At 42.0% G+C, this 17223-nt stretch overlaps 1 protein-coding gene across 1 annotated transcript in view; it reads left to right on the forward strand.

The window, feature by feature from the left end:
• rras (RAS related) overlaps positions 1-17223 on the forward strand; it is a 108832-nt gene that overhangs the window by 26436 nt on the left and 65173 nt on the right. The window contains exons 2-4 of the mRNA XM_037688799.1: positions 2304-2391; positions 6042-6144; positions 10580-10688. Coding sequence (XP_037544727.1) covers positions 2304-2391; positions 6042-6144; positions 10580-10688 — 300 coding nt within the window. The remainder of the gene's footprint in view (positions 1-2303; positions 2392-6041; positions 6145-10579; positions 10689-17223) is intronic.

Raw genomic sequence — 17223 nt, forward strand, 5'->3', positions numbered from 1 at the left:
ACTTCTCATCTGTTTCTCTATTTCCAAATTAGACATTGTGTTTCATCGCTGTTCCCAAATTTTCCAACTCTCCCTGCTGACCCACCATGGGCAGACCTTCTAGTTTTGAAGCCCAATCTGAATTCACCCCTTTCTTATATATATGGAAAACTTATGGCAATTGAATCTGACTCATTGGGTAAAACAAAAACTGCTTGGGAACGTGAATTGGTGTTGAACTGTCTGATTCATGGTGGGATAAAGTTATTCTCATCATATGCCAAAGTACACCATGTGCCAGATTACAGTTTATACAGTTCAAAGTGATAAATAGAGTTCACTTCTCAAAATCCCGTCTATCTAAAGTCTTTCCCTCGATTCTGGACCAATGTGACAGATGCCAGACCTCACCTTGCAACTTAAGTCACATGTTTTTCTTCTGCCCGAGCTTACAAACATTTTGGAAATATTTATTTTCCATACTTTCAAGGGTTTTTAGAATTCAGATCCAAAGTGATCCACTAATTGCCATCTTTGGAGTTCCAGAGACCACACTTAACCTGTCCCCCCAGCAGGGGGAGGTCTTGGCTTTCTGTTCTCTCCTAGCCAGGTGCTGTATTTTACTCTTCTGGAAATCTCCTACACCTCCATCTACATCACAATGGCTTAACACTGTAAGATCATTCTTGAAGATAGAAAAAACTTTATTAACAGTGAAAGGCAGTTCAGCAAAATTTACTCTCAAGTGGGCACCCTTTATGACATACATAAAATCTCTGCCTTCATAATGCATAGACTGATGTGACTGACTCATCACGTCATCATGTGACTAAATTTTAAAGAATAAATAAATAGGTAAAATACAGTTACACTTTAGCTTCTCAGTGCCATCCCACCCCCCCACCCCTTTTTTTTTTGTTGTTTTTTTGTCGGGTGATTTATGTTTGCTATGGGAGAAAAAAAATGGGAGAAGTTGTGTAATTTTTGCAGAATGTATGTAAGGTCAATGGATGTATGTTCTCCTGATAAACAAAACAAAACAAAAAGAATGGGTTTTGTTTCACCATCCTCTCCATGGTTTGGTTATCCATATTACTTGTACACTTTTTTCTACCACATCGTTTCCTTCCCTTCACCTCTCTTAATGTGCTTGGACACAGAGCTCTGTGAAGAGCCAGTCTCTTTCGCAATAACCTTTTGTGTCTTGCCCTCCATGTGCAAGGTATCAATGGTCGTCTTTTGGACAACTGTAAAATTAGCAGTCTTCCCCATGATTGTGTAGCCTACAGAACTAGACTGAGAGACAAATTAAAGGCCTTTGTAAGTGTTTTGAGTTAATCAGCTGATTAGAGTGTGGTACCAGGTGTCTTCAGTATTGAACCTTTTCACAATATTTTAATTATCTGAGATACTGAATTTAGGGTTTTCATTAGTTGTAAATGGTAAATGGACTGTACTTATATAGCACCTTTCTATCTTATTGAGATACTCGAAGCGTTTTACACTACAATCTGTGTCCTCATTTACCCATTCATACAGCACTCTACTTGATCTCTACAGAGCTAATGGAACAAATCATTCTAAAGAGACTAATCAGAGCTTTATCACATTTATACACCAATGTGACAAACATTGGAGGCAACTAGGGGTTCAGCGTCTTGTCCAAGGACACTTCGGCATGTGACTGCTGGTGAATTTGAACCCCCAACTCTTGCATTGGAGGACGACTGCTCTAACCACTCGGCCACAGCCACCCCAGTTGTCAGTTATAATCATCAACAGTAAAAGGAATAAACGTTTGAAATATATCAGCGTGTGTGTAATGAATGAATATAATATACAAGTTTCACTTTTTGAATGAAATTACTGAAATAAATCAACTTTTTCACGATATTCTAATTTTATGACCAGCACCTGTAAGTTCATCTTATGATGAGAAGGGACAGAGTTGTGGGCTTTTAGGTCAAATGTATGTAGAGTGCTTTGAGGATTTGTTGTCAAGTACTCTCAGCTAATACCACATCAAGATTTAGCTCAATATCTGTAAAACAGGCTGTTTCTAAGATTGCTTAGTTGTGGTGGCTATCTTGAATGGAGTAGACGGCACAAGTTGATCAAATGTGCATCCAATGATTACCATCTGTGATTACATTCAAACTGAGTGGTTCATGATATTGAGCTGGCAGATAGACATCTTAAAGCCTTTAGAGACAGTCCATAACATCTGTTTTAAAACAGGTTTGGAGTTGTGTAGAACTGCAAGAAAGTTTTTTTGTGTCTATATAAACTGTTACCAAGTTATTTATCCTCCATCTGTCCCACAGTCCTACTTTGTGTCAGACTATGACCCTACCATCGAAGACTCCTACACCAAGATCTGCACTGTGGATGGGAAGGAGACCCGGCTGGACAGTAAGGCTGACATCATTTTCTGATTCACACAGTGTGTTTGTCAGTAACTGTAGAACAGGGTGTTTTCTCTCTGGATGTTTCATTACCTTGTTGGGACTTGTATTGAGCAAGTGCTGTTGGGGTATATTTTGCTGGGTTACGGTTGGTATTTCACCACTCTGAAACCATCACAGCTGAACTCTGCACAGCTGTGGTTTGTCCAGACATGCATCCCAGAAGGTTTCTGTACATCCACTCATTCAGCAAGCTAAGAACAATTAAAGAGATGACACAGTTTTAGAGAAATGTTTAAAATATTTCCCCTTTGTCAGTAGTTCCTTTCATTCTTGTACATTTTCAATTGTTCTTAAACAAGAAGTAGAAAACCCTTTTCTTGGAAACTTGCTGAAATGCAACTAAAGCTTAAATTTGCACTTCACCATTTTGAAGTGAGATTCTGTGGAAATATTATAAACTAAATCTTGTTTCAGTTTGAACCACCTCTGTTTTGAGAAATAAATTTTAGTTTGGGAATCATGCTGTCATAAATACAGTACTTTGACAAAGTTTTCACACGCCTTTAACTTGCACAAAATAGTGCATAATTGTGAAGTGGAAGAAAAATTATACATATTTATTTATTTATACAAATAAAACTTAAAAATGTTCAATAGTATTTGCCTCCATTACTCTGATACCCTGAGTAAAATCCAGACTAACCACCTGCCTTCAGAAGTCACTTGATCAGTAAGCAGAGTCTAGTTCAATTCCATCCATTATTTTACCCGTTACTTCCTTTTTGGGTCGCGGAGTTCACTGGTACCCATGTCCAGCAGTCACTGTGAGAGAGGCGAGGGACACCTATGACAGGTCTCCAGTCCATCACAGGGACACATCGAGACAAACAACCATTCACTCTCTAAAGGCTCCCACATAGTCGGGTGGACCTGAGTCCGCAGAGGTCCGCGTGTACCCGACTAGATTCAAAGTGGACGTCCGCAGGGCATGTCTGCACAAAGATCAATTTTTACAACCGCGTACGTGTACTCAGTGTTGTACAATAAACTGCCCGGCGACGGACTGTTTTGTATGCGACACCAATGTATTAAATTTCCCTTCTTCATCCCTGATCTGGTTTAATGGCCTTTTTTCCCCCCCCAAGAGGCAAACAATCTCTTCCTCCTCCTCCTGTTGACGTCATGACTGAAATTGTGAGAAATGAAGGAATTGGTCACGAGCAAATTAAAATCAGGTCCAGCGTGGCTGTGGGAGGGTCTGGAGATTTCCTGGTGGGCTGGTCTGATATGTGGGCTGCAGGGCCAGCGCTCCCTGTTTTTTAAATTTTGTAGAACTTTTTATTAACAACATATCAACACAGAACACCGCTGCCACTTGCTGCCAGCTTTTTTTTTTTTGCGGCCTGTCAATCAATCCAGTAGGCGTGTCAGCAAATGACCAATCGGCAAGCTCAATTTGTCCCGAAGGTAAATGCCCCTTGCCTGCAGAGCTGGCTGCAGCCCATCAGGGTGTGCACTCGAGTATGAAGTCTCTACTATTTGTAGGCCTGGCACGCAGTTTCTGCTCAGACTGAGGTCCGCCAGAGTCTGTGGGAGCCTTAACTCTCACCTAGGGATAATTTAGAGTTGCCAATCAGACTAACATGCATGTTTTTATCTGTGGGAGGAAACCAGAGTACCCAGAGAAAACCCACTCATGCATGGAGAGAGCATGCAAACGCCACCCACAGTGTTTAATTTGAGCCAGATCCTGCTGGAACAAGATCCGAGAACTCTCATTTTGACCCGTTGTATTCCGGTAACTCTTTATTCGGATCTGGTAGCTCCATCCCTAAATGTCCAAAGTCATTTCACATTTTTATATTGATTATTTATTAAAAATATTAGAGGAGACGTTGCTTTTAGCCTGGTAGACCCAGTTTGTGCATGTTCCAGCTGCAGCATGAGTAGCGAACCAGCTGCTCCCATGCTCCAGATGGTCACATTTATGCATGGAGGTTCTGTGCAAGTCCTTTTCGCTTCCTCCAAATATAGAATAGAATAGAATAGAAACAGCCTTTATTGTCCCACGGATGGGAAATTCAAGTGTAACAGCAGCAACAAATAAAAAGATAAAAAAGATTTCACACAAAAGTTCCTAAATGTTAATAAACAATACAATATATAAAGAAATAAGATAAACAATATCAATAATAATGTTCAATATGTATTGGAACATTGATAAGGACACCCCCTCCTCTCAGACCCCTGAAACAGAAACGATCATTTATTCAACAGAATAATTAAATGCCCTGTAGACAGTGCACGTTACGCACAGAAACGTCTCCAGACAGCTCTACACAGCACGCGCACATCAACAGGTGTCTGAACTCCTGCTACATTTCAGACATGAATAAAAAAAGCTTACTGTAAAAAATAAATTTAAAATACAGAGAAATGTTTGATGTGTTATTCACATTATACGTCATGTTTCAAAACGGTGCTGATTTGTCAAAATAACAGTGATCAAAATGTCAAAGACAGTCCAATTTACTTTAATAATAAAATGGATGGATAGATGGATGGATGGATGGATTGTCTGACAACAGAGAACTGAATCCTTCAGGTGCTTCAAACGGTGCCACGAGACTGGAGCAAGAGCAACAACCAGGACTGAATTCAGCGGAGAAGGGTTCAGCTCAAAACCATGAGGGGAGGGAGAAGGGGGGTTTAGGACACCTGACGGAATCAGAGCTGCTGCGCACACACCCTGCTGTTCCTCTCCAAAATAGTAATTTTATTGTTTACAAATGTAGGTAAATGGTGATGTATAAGAACCCGTTAAAATACACCAAAATGCAGGAAATGGCATCTCTGTTATTCAAAAATTTCTGTGAGAAGACCCACGGACCCTTCATCAAAACTGGCTTAGACTCTGCTTTTCTTTATCATCTCTGCCTCTTCTGTCTGAGAAGATTCTGACTCCTCAGCACCATCCTTTTCTGGGTCTGTGGCTCCATCCCCCCCAACTCAAAACAGAAACTGCAGCTTCACGTTCAAAAATTGTTTGTTTTAAATCAAACACACTAAAACTGACTAAATTAAATACTAAACACACACACTGTTAATTACAAACACTCTAAACATCACAAATCTCACTCCTGCTCTCGCTGTGTCTCTTTTTTTATCACTGCTGAACTTCCATCAACTTCCATCTCATTTTCTTCTTCCTGTAAATTTATGGAGCTTGACAAATAACTTTGTGCTTCAGTCAGAAAGGAGACGAAGGGGTAAAACTGATGGGGATTGGGGTATTTTCTCCGAGACTGCCTGTCTTTGCCGCAGCCTCCTAACTTGGGCAATAGAAATCTGACTATCTCGATTGATTAGATCCCTGGCATGACGTCACACCCCATATATGGAAGTGAAGGGACTGTTTCCAAAGCTGAGGCTGAAATCGCTTGAAATCATCACAAAAACTAAAAATTTAAAACCAGTTGGCGTCACTTTTCCATGTTTGCCACAGAACACAGGTATTATGTCCATTACATTTCACTGGCTATGTAAAACTGGTGGGTGTTAGACTTTAATATTAGTGTCTTAAACCTGCTGCTCTTAAAAAAAACAAATGTGTAGGTATTTGTCATTATGATTCATTAGTATGTGTTTTTTCAGTTTTGGATACAGCAGGTCAGGAGGAGTTTGGTGCGATGAGGGAGCAGTACATGCGCTCAGGAGAAGGATTCTTACTCGTGTTTGCACTCAACGATCGGGGCAGGTAAAGGCCTGTTTGTGTTTTTGTGTGTGTGTGTGCATGTGCGTGTGCGCGCGCATGTGCGTGCATGCAATATTGGTCACGCCTGCTAGCTTTTGTTTCAGCTAAAGAGAAACTGTGATGATAGGTTGCTGATGGCTTCACTTACGATCCTGCTGTCTGTCTGGTAATGGGAGTGGACTCTTGCTGACAGAAATGCCCTCAGTTAAACATACAGTTGGTAATAAAGTAACAGAATCACAAAGAAGAATTTTTAACAGAAGATTTAATCTCTGAGAAGTACTATATCAAACTGCAATTTTAGTTCTTCTTCCTTTGTGGAGGCAGGTTACAGGATATGAAAACACAAGTCTATTAGATTTGTGGAGCTATTTGTGACATTTGGAACATCTTTATGGCCTGCTGTCAAAGGCAAAAGGACGATGTTTTTGTCTGATCTTGTGTACTTGTCTGTCTGTCAAAATGGTTTCAAATCTGTTTTTGAGCCTGCCACTGTGCTTGACTTGTCAGTAAGGAGGCCTTACTCCTGCTAGTTAGGCCAGAGCAGCGAAGCGCTGCGAAGGCCTATTGTTTTCGCTCTGTTCAGGCCTGAGCTGCAATTTTTTCTGCCAAATGAATTGGCGTTTTGGGGGCCTTAACATATCCCAAAAGTCACCAAATTTGGCGGACGCATCAGGACTGGTGAAAGATTACATATTTTAAGGGTGTGGCAAAAATTGCAACAGAAACGGCTCAAGAGCGCCACCTAGAAATTTTCTAAATTCCCTCCGCCATAACCTTAGTTTGTCGTCGAAACATGAAATTTGGTAAGCTTGTCCAATTCCCCAAGATGCACAGAAAACCCTCTGGCACCAACTTTGTACGATAAACAGGAAGGCAGCCATTTTGGAATGCCCGCCCAATTTTCACACCTTTTGGGCAGTTTACAGCCTCCGCATTTGAATGAACTCCTCCTAGGGATTTCGCTCAATCTGTTTCAAACTTGGCCATTTTGGTCAAAAGGCATGGGGGACGCAAAGTTATCTAAACGGTTAGTTTCGGAGCATGCTGAAGGGGCGGGACCAAACCTCAAAGTTTAACATCTTGCCATGAAAAATGAAATGCTAATAGCTCCTACACGAAAACTGTCGGAGACATAAAACCTTCAGTGATTGATCCACATCCGGACCCTGCAAGACTGAATGGTCAAATCATGACATAACTTAAGCCATGCCCCTGACAACAGGAAGTATAAAGTTTTACTTTGAATGATCCCTATCTGACCCCTGTTACCTGATCATTATGAGTGTGTCCAGTGAGCGAAGACATGTTGGTGTAACTTGCTTTACAACACTGACAGTTTTGGGAGGAGCATGTGGGCGTGGCGGCGTGGCGAAGTAAGACGTAACACCGTCGCCATACGTTTGGCTCTAAATTCCACAGTTTTGAACCGAGGTGCACCAAAATCAGTATGATCGATCATTATCCACCCCTTGAACAGGAATCCATGATAAGTGGCCAATAGCATCCACAGCGCCCCCTAGAATATTTTAAAACCTCAGCCCCAAGCCATTTTTGTACCGATAATTCTGAAACTCTGTGAACATCTGTATCTTCTCAGGACCTATGAAAAAGTCTCTTGGAGCTCTGGTCCAAACTCAACAGGAAGTTGGCCATTTTGGGTCAAAGGGTCATTTTTGGACGTTTCTAATGGCGAATTTTAACAAACTCCTCGTAGAAATTTTGAGTGATTGCCTTCAAACTTGGTTGATATGCCCTTTACACATTATGGAGTAAAGCTATCAAAAGCTTGCGTTTCTGTATATGTTAAAGGGGCGTGGCTAGGCCTCAAGGTTGCGTTTCACGCCATAAATTTCCAAACGCTGTAACTTTCACATTGAAAGACCAAAATGCACGAAACTTGGCATGACTCATCCTGGTTGGATGCCCGGCGATTCATTGTGGTCAAATTTTGATGTCATCAAAGCTCCACCCCCTCGGAACAGGAATTCTCTTTTTTAAATTGGAATGCTCCCTCTTTGACAACATTGACCTAATCAGGATGATCCTGTGTTACAAGACAGATAATATGGTCTGACTTGATTTAATTCAATTCAGTTCAATTCAGTTTATTTATATAGCGCCAAATCACAACAAAGTTGTCTCAGGGCACTTTACAGAAACATTCACATACATAAAAGCCAATTAGTAAAGTTCTCTATCTAAGGAATCCAGCAGACAATTTGAATCTTGACTTCGTTGCAGTCTCCCATTTAAAGCGCAAACAGTTTTTGCTTGAGGATGTGGGCGTGGCGGCATGGCGAATTAAGAAGTGATGCCTTTGCAATACGTTTGGCTTTAAATTGCATAGGTTTCAGCCGAGGTGCAACAACATTTTTTCAGGTCTCTCTTGTAAATGAGTCCTCGAGGCTCAATGGGATTTACCTGTATAAATAAAGGTTGATTGAAAATCACTATGATCGACCATTATCTGCCCCTTTTACAGGTATCCATGATAAGTGGCTCATTAGCCTCCACAGCACCACCTACATTTTTCTTACTGTTATAGCTCAGTGATACAACATCCATGGTGGTTTGGCATTGCTGAGGCAGGCTGAAACTTTGATTCCGAGTTGTTCTGCTTCACCCTCTTTCATTTTGTTGTTGCGGATCTTAGAAATCGTCCATCATTAAACAGAGGTGGAGGCCTCCGGGTTCAACTGTCCCCCTCTTACAATGCCGTTATTGCTAGTATCACTCAGCCTCCTGTGAATAGTAAACAGCCATCAGGGTGCTAATGATCCGTTGTTAGGCTGATGGCCCTTCTTGATCATGTGAGCAGCTGGTTTTGGTTGTCAGCAGCAAACTGGTTGATCCACTCTGAGAAGGTGCTATTTAAGAGACTGAGCTGAATACAGCACCTCAGACTGAGGAAGTCTTTCGAATGAAAGACGAAACGTATCTACATTTTTTTGCTTTGTTTAGTTTTTTTGAATGTCCAGAGGACCAGATTTAACTTTTTTGGATACTCCAACAGTGTTCAGTCAGGTCATCTGGACGTTTTCTTTTTTTGCCGAGACGTTACGTCCTTCATCCAAAGGACTTCAATCTGAGGAGCCACCAACAAACTGAGTCGCACAAACGGCACACTCCATAGTGGAAAAAAACTGTTTGCTGGTGATAAGATGGCCTCTGGGACCTGCCCTCTCCCCCGTCAACTCCTCTGAGGCAGCCATGCCAAAGTGGTTCAAAACACCAAAGATCATGTATGTTGGATTTTTACCTGGATTATTGAGCATGAATTTTGGTATCCTTGTATTCTGTTTCTTTTTTATAATTTATATTTTTGCTATTTTGGGGTGTAACTGGGATCAGTATGCAATTTTATTCCACCTCATGCACCACATGTGATGTGAATGACAAAGTCTCCTTGAACCTTGGTCTTGTGCGCCACAGCAGGTGATAAGTTTAGTGTAATTTTGCCCTGTAACCCTTAAATAAAAATTTGCTAATGGTTTCTCATTAAAATATATCCAACTCAAAGAGTACTTATGTTGTTGTAGTTTTGGTGCTGCAACATTTTAGATAAATGTCAGATTTTCACATAACAGGAAGTTAAGAATTCCAATGTCATCGCCATCGCTCAGTGCGTTGTATGTAGGTGTTGCTCAAACGCTGGCCATTTTTTATGTCAAATTCAGCCGCAACATATTTTTTCCACACACATTTTGGCATTGAATAGCTCAGTTATCAATCTATAAATAGTCTATATGGCCCAACGACTGCTGCAGATTGGCACCAGCTCCTCTTGTGGTGGCCTGGTCCATTGGGTAGGGTATTTGGTATCCTCCAATAGGAGGGTCGATGTTCCTGTCCCCAGCTCCTGCAGCATGCCGACAACACACCGTTCCCCCACTGCCCACCTTTGTGCTTACCTGTGTATGAGAGAAAAGAGTGCAGTATATACGTAATGGGTAAAAATATAAATGAAAGCACTTTGAGTGTGTTTGAATGGGTGATGGAGAAACTCTGTAAAGAGCTTTTCAGGGCCTAGAGGTTAAAGAAGTGTTGTACAAAATCATCAATTTAGTTTAAAAATAAAATATTGATTCTGACTTTGACAAGGAGCCAATGGAGAGAAGCTAAAACTGGATAACCATGATCTCTCCTAACTCATCAGAACTCCGGCAGCAAGCATTTTGGATCAACTGAAGACTTTTTTTAAGAGATTTTTTGGACATCCAGATAATAATAGTACTACAGTAGTCCAGCCTGGAAGTGATAAATGCATGAACTAGTTTTTCTGCATCATTTTTTGACAAGATTTCTAATTTTAGTCATATTGTTCAGCTGGAACAAATAAAGCAAGCCTAGTTTGTTTATATATATATATATGTGTCCACATGGGTGTGTACTTAATTTAACTGCGAGTGTGAACTCTGTTTTTTTCTTCCAACAGCTATCATGAGGTCCAGAAGTTCCACACCCAGATCTTGAGAGTGAAGGACAGAGACGACTTCCCCATGGTGCTGGTTGGAAACAAGGCTGACCTGGAGCAGCAAAGAGTGGTAAAAACCTTCTGGATCTCAGCCATGGCTCTTCCATTGCCCCATCATGTTCCTGGAAGATCCTGCTGTGCAGTTCCCAACTTAAACTTGACCTGTTTTTGGTCAGTTAGGATTCCTGAAATTATTGTGTGAATGTTTATGAAGCATTCACTCTATTGTGATCCATTTTTCTTCTGTACATTTTTTGGCGTGATTCTCAGTTTTTGTGCTATTTCAACAAATCATATATCAAAATGTTCAGCTCTTTAAGGACAATCATGAATTTTGGTATTGGTGCAACTACTCGAGTGCCATCTAGTGGCTGAAAATTATAGTGTTCAATCTAAAAAAGTTAAATCTGGTCCTCTGGACATTAAAAAAAAACCCAAAGCAAAACAACAAAAAAATGTAGAAACATTTTGTCTCTCATCCGAAAGACTTCCTCAGTCTGAGGCGCTGTATTCAGCTTAGTCTTATAAATAGCACCTTCTCAGAGTGGATCAACCAGTTTTGCTGCTGACAACCAAAACCAGCTTCTCACATGATCAAGAAGGACCATCGGCCTAACAATGGATCATTAGCACACTGATGGCTGTTTGCTATTCACAGGGGGCTGAATGATACTAGCAATAACAGCATTGTAAGAGGGGGACAGTTGAACACGGTTGCCTCCACCCCTGTTTAATGATGGACGATTTCTTTTCACAAAGATGGCCTCCTTTACTCCTCTCTCAAACCATCATTCCTCTCTGTCCATGATGTGACCATCTTCATCCCTGAAAGAGTGACCGCTGGCCTGGAGATGAGTGTAGACCGCAGAGTCCTGGCCTGATGGTGTTGCTCTTCTGTGCTGGGCCATCCTTTTGGCCAGTGGCTGTTTAGGTTGTTTTCACACCTGATAGTCCAGTAGACTCGGTTTGGTTGGGGACCAATATTCATGACATTTTGTTTACGTTTGAGCTGGTGCGTTTGCATTCACACTGCACTGTGCAGTTGAGCCAACCTGTTGAACCAACCTATTCCCCCGCTCGCCTGTGGGGGCGCTGCACCAAGAACTACTGAAAGAAACAACACAAAAACCTCTGCAGACACTTCTTCTGGAAATAAAAACAAAAATGGAGTGACATCAAGTTTTAGCAGTTTTAGGAGTTATATTTTGTCATTTTTCAAAAATGGACTCAGCATGAGCAGAAGATGAGGCAGAAGACCATGGAGAATACTGTTTTTCACACAAGGCAGCTGACGGCTCCATATAAGGTAAGAGAAATGCATGTTTGTTTGTCCTGCGCTGCACTCCACTTCTTGCTTGTGTAGCGGGGCCCGGTCTGTTTACATTCACACTGTACTCGAACCGCACTGGAGTTCTCTTCTACCGGACCGAGACCTAGGTTTTAGCCCGGGCCAGAGTTCGCCTTTTTGTTCCTTGACAGAGTTCGATGGCGCGTTCACACCTCCCCAAACAAACCGGACTTTCTAGGAAAATGAGCTAGACTTTGATTAAAGCGGACTAAACAGGTGAAGTGTTGGGGTGTTCAAAATTACCCGAGCACAGAATTTCAGGAGCACTTCACCTTAGTATTAAAGATTTAATTGAGACAAAGGTAAAGTATGCAGATATTACATGTAATCAGAATGTAGTCGGAGGAACAAAGTCAGAGCGAACCTTGCCTGGTCAATCAGCCTCGTGTTTGTTCAACCAAACCCTGTGTCTGAGCGAGATTTATAGGTTTCTCGTGTCCCGCCCTTTCGGGTTCGGACAGACTTGTGATTGGATGTCAAAACCTCTTGATCAGGGGTGGGCAATTATTTTTTCCATGGGGCCACATGAGAAACAACAAATATTGTGGAGGGCTGGCACAAATTACTTTTTCATTCAACCTTTATTTAGATAGGTAAATCCCATTGAGCCTCGAGGACTCATTTACAAGAGAGACCTGATTTCAACTTAACTCAATACTGCATAATATTAATAGTATTTCATTATCAAAAGCAGTACATCGCACTGTTTTAACAAGCTGGCAAGAGTATTTGTTATGATTAAGCAACGAAAAAGCGAGGTTTCCTTACAAAAAAATGTCGTTTATTCAATTAAATTTCCCAGTACAATGGTAAACTGTTAACATTTTTACCATTTGTGACGTCATATTAATGATCATTTTCAGTCACATTCACACCAAAACTCATTTTGAGTTTTATATAATGCTGGAAAAAGTTCTTAGCTTTGTAAATATATCACAATATTGTCTTTGTACTCCAAATAGTATGAAACATCATATAATAGTGATCGTCACTGAACTGTGATTTCGAGTCCCGGTTCTTTACGTGCCTACATTTGTAGTCTAAACATCTCATTTGGTGTTTATCAGTTCTTTTTTCTTGTTTAGTGAGAGAAGTTTAGTCTCTGTTGGGCTTTAACGGAAATGTTAAAGTCAGGTTGAAGGTCTGAGGTGGAGATGTGAAGCAAAGCTGACATCATCATTGAGAGAGGATCTATATCTGGATTTGTTTAACTTCATTTGTTTACATATGTATTTTGTAAGTCCCCTTACGGGGGCCGGTGAGAGTCAACCAAAGGGCCGCATGTGGCCCTGGGGCCGTACAACGCCCAGGTCTGCTCTTGATGGTCCAAGTGACACCATGTTCAGCCACTCAGGGGCAGATTTTATCTCCAGGGTTACTTTGAAAGCCCCAGACGGCCTCGCTAATCCTTCTACTGATAAGGGTTGATTTACGAGCTTTGTTTTGGAACGCAGGAGCACTTACTCTCAGCTTGTAGTTGGCTTTCGTCTGTATAGAGCAGGGGTGCCCAACCTTTTTTGAACCAAGAGCTACTTTTGAAGTCGGCAATTTGCCGAGAGCTACTCGTCCAGTCTCATTATCAACAAACATAATTTTTCATCAATCCCTACTCCTCACTTCTTTAAAGTAAATAAAACAGAACGTGATGTGTCTATAGGAGACAACTTTTTATGCAAGCTGTATAAAATAAATGTGTCTCTACCTTAGTGGGACTTCTGACACTGAGAGGAGGAGGCCAGGGTCTCATAAGATGGGCAGTATGAGGTGGTTGCGAGGCGCAGGCAGGTCTCCAGATGATCATCATTCATTGTGGATCTGTTTTTGGACTTGATGATTTTCATGTGTGAAAAAGCAGACTCACACAGGTAGGTAGATCCAAAAAGTGCTGTTAAGTTCAAAGCACATCTTCAGATGTTAGGATACTTTTCTTCTGACAGCAGACTCCAGAACTCTCCATCCACGCCAGGTGATGCTCTGGATTTGATCCCAATGTCATTTTGCAGACTCAACACCTCATTTTTAACACCAGAGCTGTCCAGCTGAAACACGGACACCAATTTGGACACAATGTCATCCACATCAACATTTCCAAAAGGATAACACATGTAGCTGGTAACAGGCTCTATGGAGGAAAAGTCAGTAAATCGTCTCTCAAATTCTGCTGAGATGCTCTGAACCTGCTTAGAATAGTGTGCACTGTCCAGTTGTGGGACTTCTTTCCCTTGGCGCTGTAGCTCTGCCTCCATGTGTGGGAAGTTTTGCAGGTCCCTGCGTTGCAGCCGACTTGTGAGCAGTTGCAGCCTGCTTTTGAAGGTGCTCACAGAACTGATCATGTGGATTATGTTTTTGTCCTTTCCCTGAAGCTCCAAATTCAGTTCATTGAGCAGGCTGGTGAGATCTGTGAGGAAGGCTAAATCCAAAAGCCACTGGGTGTCCTCTAGTTTTGAATGTTCACCATGATCTGACAGCTTCAGAAAATCCATGATCTCAGGCAACAGCTCACTGAATCTGTCCAGAAATTTACCTCTGCTTAGCCACCTGACGTCCATGTGCAGCAGCAGGTCTGTGTGGTCTGCTCCTGCCTCCTCCAAGTGAGCCCGGAACAACCTCCTCTGCAGACTCCTGGCCCTTATAGAGCACACAGTTTTCATGGCAACATCCATCACTTCCTTCATGTTTAAAATATTCCCACACAGGGCCTGTTGGTGGATGATGCAGTGATGGTGCAAAATGTCTGGGAAAGCATCATTCTGCTTGCAGAGTGCAACAAATCCACTGGTGTGACCAGTCATTGCTGGAGCGCCATCAGTTGTTATAGAAATTAGTTTAAAGAGGGGCAAGTTGCTTTTATTAACAAACTCCATAAACACATTAAAAATATCTTCTCCTCTTGTATGTCCCTTCAAAGGCAAGATGGTGAGCAGCTCCTCTTTTGCACTCATGTCTGCAAAGGCCATTCTGATAAAAACACACAGCTGGGCTACATCCACCATGTCTGTCGACTCATCAAACTGAAGAGAGAAACACTCGCATTGTTCCACGTCCTTTTTTAGCTGCTGCTCCACATCCACAGCCATTCCCTCACATCGCCGTGTCACTGTTTGTCTGGACAACTGCACGTCTTTAATAGCAGCTACGATCTCACTTTTATTTTTAAAATCATGAAAAAGCGCATCTGCAGCCTCAATAAACGCTTCTTTCATAACTTGTCCATCGCTGAAAGACTTCTTATGTTGAGCCAGGATGCGGCTAACACGGTAGGAAGCTATCGTAGCAGCTTTACCTTTTGTGCTGGGGCGAGTGAAGACTGATTGCTGGGCTGCAAGCTTGTTTTTTAGCTCCCGCACTTTCTGAGTCCGTAAAGAACTTTTACGAGGGAAATCTGTCTCAAACCGTTTGTGCATCATCTTGAAATGCCGCTCCAAGTTACACTTTTTGGGTAAGGCAACGCTCGAATTACAGATGAGGCAAATGGACTTCGAATTAGAATAAACAAAAAAATACTCCTCCTCCCACTCTGTGAAAATAATAAGTTTTCGTTTGCTTGTTCGCTAGTTTTCCATCCATGTTTTCTGCGCACCGACATTACTCAACTACTGAGCCTAAAGTCTCGTGAGAGCACTGTGTCTCCGCACCCAAAACTCGCGAGACTATGTCTGTGAGAATACAAGTCAAGGCTTCGCTTCGCGGGCGACCAGTCGCCCGCGAGCGACTGGTTGGGCACACCTGGTATAGAGCTTTAAAACATGTTTTCTGTGTGTCTGAACTATTATTAATGTGAGAGCATAAATACTCAACCTGTGTTAAGTATAAAGTATATGAATGTTGTATTTTAGCGTTATTTATGTTTAATCAATGTGTGCGCAACTCTCAGCTGCTCTGCTCAGATGAACAAAGGAGGATCGTTTCCTGCTGCACAAATAAAAACCTGTCTCTGTTTCCCTCAGAATTATATCAAATGTGAACTTGTATGATTATCCTTAGCACTTGTAAGATTATATATAACATGAAGTAATTAGTGTATGATTATAGACGCACACACCTTGTAGAAAATGCATCATTTCACATCATCAGAGAAATGTCAAGGCTTGTCAAAAGATATAAAAAAATATAAAAGATATCAAATCCAACACACCCTCTTTTGGTCTCCCCATATTTATGGGAGACCACACCACGTATGATTTGATTTTACAGATATTTTGATTCTGCCCACTCCAGGTGGCTCTGATCATCTGCGAAGGTGTCACCCGAGTGCTGCATCAGGGTCATAACATTAGCGGTTTCAGTCTCAACCTGAATCATTATACGAACGATCATTCTAGCACAAGGTATAATACCAATCATCAAAACACAAAAAATAATAAGAATTGCAGTGGGGAGGGGGGGGGGGGGGGCAAGATCTTTAGCACAATCTGACTCCAAGAGCCGCTCGTGAATCAAGACAGAAACTTCCAGGATCCTGGAGAAGGATCCTCACTCTTAGCCTTCTGCAGCGCATTAAGTTGGTTCAAGGCGTTGGTCACCCTGGCCTGGGGGTCGTGTCCGGTCTCATCCGGGACATAGGTTCAACAGGTGTCTTTGCCGATAATCGAGCAAATCCCACCCTGAGATGCTGTTAACAAATCCAAAATCAATCTATGCTGCAAAACCATAATACGCAGGGCAGTCAATTCAGCAGAGGTGCCCTCTAAAGCTCTAACAGTAGCATTTAGGAAGATTCCAAAGCGATAGTCTAAAGTTTCTACCCTTAAGAGAAGTGAGCCCACACCAACCCAAGGGAACAGTGAAAGCATGACCTTTTCCCCAGTTGTCCAGTGCTTAAACTCCTGGGGCACATCTGGGCCCCTCAGAGAGTCATGAGGTTTGATGTCAATAGCTCTTATGTGTCTTACATAATGAGAACCATTACTTAAGGAAGCCATGAATGAGTCATCTGTCACGACAACCGGTGCACACAGTCCTGTCCAGTTGGCTGGTAATGTCAGCAGTACAGCATGGCCGCACAGCCAGGCTAGATCCTCGACAGGATACGTTCCATTACTGTCAGGCATCCCAACGTGATGATTCCTAGAATGATATACAGCTTGACACTTGTCAGGAGGCAGTGAGCCCACTGCCTTCTGAGAAGCGTCCTGCAGGTGGCGGTAGACACAAATAGGAATTGTTCCTCTGGGGTTCATTCTACAAATTCACTCAGCACCACTACCTGAGATGGTTGCATCAGGGAGTACCTGCGAGTTTTACAACGATGTGGATC

This window comes from Nematolebias whitei, chromosome 15 (genome assembly GCF_014905685.2).
Source record: "Nematolebias whitei isolate Nwh7 chromosome 15, NemWhi1, whole genome shotgun sequence".
In the NCBI taxonomy this organism is placed as follows: Eukaryota; Metazoa; Chordata; class Actinopteri; order Cyprinodontiformes; family Rivulidae; genus Nematolebias; species Nematolebias whitei.